This window comes from Stegastes partitus, unplaced genomic scaffold (genome assembly GCF_000690725.1).
Source record: "Stegastes partitus isolate 25-593 unplaced genomic scaffold, Stegastes_partitus-1.0.2 Scaffold238, whole genome shotgun sequence".
Classification (NCBI taxonomy): domain Eukaryota; kingdom Metazoa; phylum Chordata; class Actinopteri; family Pomacentridae; genus Stegastes; species Stegastes partitus.
The window spans coordinates 389,701-393,574 of NW_007577969.1; the positions used below are offsets into that span (position 1 = coordinate 389,701).

General features: G+C 39.9%; 1 protein-coding gene across 1 annotated transcript in view; it reads right to left on the reverse strand.

Annotated features, from left to right (window-relative positions):
- cpap (centrosome assembly and centriole elongation protein) overlaps nt 1-3,874 on the reverse strand; it is an 18,873-nt gene that overhangs the window by 3,529 nt on the left and 11,470 nt on the right. The window contains exons 13-15 of the mRNA XM_008281604.1: nt 1,195-1,343; nt 361-450; nt 4-83 (exon numbers count right to left, since the gene is read on the reverse strand). Coding sequence (XP_008279826.1) covers nt 4-83; nt 361-450; nt 1,195-1,343 — 319 coding nt within the window. The remainder of the gene's footprint in view (nt 1-3; nt 84-360; nt 451-1,194; nt 1,344-3,874) is intronic.

The window sequence follows — 3,874 nt, forward strand, 5'->3', positions numbered from 1 at the left end:
GTCAGTCCGTCAGCGGAAACCTCCTTCCTCGTCCCGTTGGGGAAGACAATAAGGCGATCGCCACTGACCAGAACCTTCTCTATCTGAAAGGATCAGAACCACAGCTCCATCAGAAACAAACAACGAGTAACAACACAGTATCACAGGAAGCATTCTCATCTTAAAATATGGCCAGACTCTCCAGAATAATCCAACTTGGCAGTGCAGTATCTACTGTTATCCTGACACAATTAGAAACCAGCTACATGAATGACAGAAAATAGAGGATTCATGCGTTCCTCTGAATGATCCAACCAGTTACATCAGTAATTAACGGACTTGTCAATATTGTAGAATCTCATGTCTGTGGCACTTCCTCACCTTGCCATCAGGGTGTGTTATGACCTCCTGGGCTGATTCTGGCTCATTGGCTTCATTGCACTCAGGTTGTTTTTGTGGAGAATCTCGTTTCTATCAGATAAAGATGTGAAAAAAACACCATGAATTATTAAACCTGGGTGTAGTGACTGATCACTGTGATGGAGACTAGAACATCCAAATCATGTTTGCAACTGTGAACAGCATAAGAAGGTTAACCCTGTGAATTCCACCTGCCAAGCAAGTTAGAAAGGCATGTTTTCTATTTTAAAAAATAAAAATAAAACATAAAAATGACAGTATTTACCAGAGCCACAAAGTGTCTAATAAGAAAAAAAAATAGTCAGATTTTCAAATTTACACCATTTACTGGAGCAATTAGTGTGACGAAAATAATTAAGGGCGCTGAAACATCTTCCTAGAGTTTACATGCAGAATAGTTTGTAGGTTGTTAAAATGTAAATGGGCTGAATCAAACAGCTCATCTATACTATGTGGAGCTCCCATTTTCACACTTTGGAAAAAAGCTGTAATCGCTTATTTTTCTTTTTTTTTAAGTTTTCCCTTTTTGTGGCATTGTACAGGGGGCACTGACAACATGCATGGCATTTGTTTTTATTTCTCCCATTATAAGACAATGCTAAATATGTTGTGTATTCTAAAAAAAAATAAACTTCTGACAGATTTTAAAATGTATCTTAAATTTATGCTTCAAAACCAGTGATGCATTTTCCTTTTTGGTATCTGTCAGTAAAGCTGCTGCATCATTTTAAAAAAAAACTGCAGCGTGTGTATAATTTGTTAAATAAAGTAAAAGAGAGCAGCACTACTTCATACCGGAGAGCCGTTGTCGAAGTGTTCCTGGTTTGGTGATTTTTCTTGGCTCTTGCTGGCAGCTGCCGACCTCTCCTCTGTCCTCCTGACGGGCAACGAGGAGGATGAGGAGGAGCTTTGCCCCGATGGCCTCCTCAGGCTGCTCTTCATCGCTGTTGACAAAAACAAAACACAAGAACATGTTGACTACTGTCAGCTGTTATGACTCTGGGTCAGTCATCAAACACTTACGTACTGAGGGCTGATTAAAATGATTAGAAAGACTAAAATAGTGAAGTAGCGAAATAGATTTTGCAGCCTGCAGAGGTCGGGGTTTTTATGAAGAATTTCCCTGTTGTGGGTTTGTAGTACATCTGATTAAACCACTCATAAAAGGAGGAACATTTTAAATATGTAATACAACTTTAAAAAAAAGCTAAACAAACTTGTCTCAGACCAAAACTAAGAAGGCTTACTGTCTGAACATTGTGAAACCAAATTTCTTTCTGATCGGCTTGTCAGACTAATTTAAACCTGCAGTTATAGATGTTTTTGTTGGTTTCAGAACATGTTGATAACTTACCCATCCAGCACATACACACATCACAAACACCTTGGAGTCAACCTGGCAAGTGCAAGTCTAATCACATTTTTTTCTGTCTTAATGTTGGTCTCAAACCAACTCCAAATGACAGGATCTGGTTCTATGGCTGCCAAATGCTCCACCATGTCCAGCTGCATGATGGATGAAGAAATTCAACTTGCATTTTTTATTTTTGTTTATGATTCCATTATAACCGCGTCATACTGCACAAAATCATTTGTAATTCTCTCTACCAATAGTCATGGTTGTGCTGCTTCCATAGAGGTGCAGGACTTTAGACTGCAGTGAACATTTGAAATATGTGACAAGTGCAAAAATCATCCAGAAACTGTTTGGAACTTCAAGGAATAATTTGGTAATATAACACGTTTTATTTGCTATAGTGATTCAGGAATGCTATTCTAGTTAACCCCGCCTTGATGTCACATTGGTGTCCTGGCTGGACATCACTAAGCATCACAGAAGCCTTTGTCATGGTCTCCCTTTACCAGCTGGACTATGCTCTCTGCTCCAACAGGGACCTGCCTTCCCCCTCTGGTCGCTACAGTATTAAACAGTAAGAGCCTCCATCTGGTGGTGCAACCAGGTACTACAGCTGAGCTATGATACTTGAAATGTGTATTATTAAGGAAAACTGTATCGGATTGGGGGCTGCAAGGTGGCTCAGTGGTTAGCACTCTTGCCTCGCAGCAAGAAGGTCGCCGGTTCGTGTCCCAGTGAGGACACCCGGGATCTTTCTACGTGGAGCTTGCATGTTCTCCCCGTGCAGTGTGGGTTCTCTCTGGGTTCTCCGGCGTCATCCCACACAGTCCAAAAACATGTTGAGGTTAATTGGTGATTCTAAATGGTCCATAGGTGTGAATGTGAGTGTGCTTGGTTGTCTGTCTCTAAGTGTACTTGTCTTCACCCTAAGTCAGCTGGGATAGACTCCAGCCCCCCCATGACTCCAGTGAGGATTAAGCGGTGTATGGATAATGGATAATGGATGGATGGATGGATGGATGGATGGTATCAGATTGGGACTCAAAACTCGTGTCAGAAATAGTTTTGAATAGTATAAACGTCCCTGTGAATGANGTTCATTTTAGGAGTTTGCTTTTAGTTTTTACATCTGGTAATACTGATTATTTATCTGATCTGTTGGTTAGGTGAGTCTCTTGTAGATCCCTAAGATCCTCCATTTCTGTTCTCCTAATGTTCCTCATAATAGAGCTGTAGGAAGGTCAGAGCATCACATGAAATAGACAGCCTTAGCTAAAACCTTACAACCCATCTTTTCAGGCTTGTGTTTAAAAAGTGTTGAGTAAGACCACATGTATTTTTATTGTTGAATTTTGTATCATATGTTGTGTTTTATCTCTGGTTACTGTGAGCTCTCAGATCTATCATTTACATATTTTACACCTTTGAGATTACATTTAAGATGACTTTTATTGAGAAATGCGCGTAGACTGAGCTGCTCGGTGTCACATTAAAATCATATTAAATTCCTCATTTCACAAAATACTAATGAGTCTTGAAAACTCTCAATGAGATATTAATTCAGTCTATTTATAATATATAAAATACATTCTAGTAAGAGTCTTGTCTCCTTTAGAGACATTCATTTAACAACCATTTAACAAAAACTAGTATTTTGATTTTATTCAAACTACTAAGACCTCCTTTCTTAACAGCAAGTAATGACTTACTCAGGTTAAATACTTCATATCAACAGCGTTGCCTCTCTTCTTTTATCTGTCTTCAAATGTCATCGTCATCTCCACCAACACATACATTTGCTCACTTGTTAAGTGCTGTGAGATGGCATATGTTGCAAACTCCGCTATACACATAAAATTGAATTGAAATGAATTGGGGCTGCAAGGTGGAACAGTGGTTAGCACCGTTGCCTCGCAGTAAGAAGGTTCCCAGTTTGCCTCCCAGTGAGGACACCCAGGATCTTTCTGCATGGAGTTTGCATGTTCTCCCCGTGCAGTGTGGGTTCTCTCCGGGTTCTCCAGCTTCCTCCACAAGGTCCCAAAACATGTTGAGGTTAATTGGTGATTCTAAATTGTCTGTAGGTGTGAATGTGAGTGTGCTTGGTTGTCTGTCTCTAAG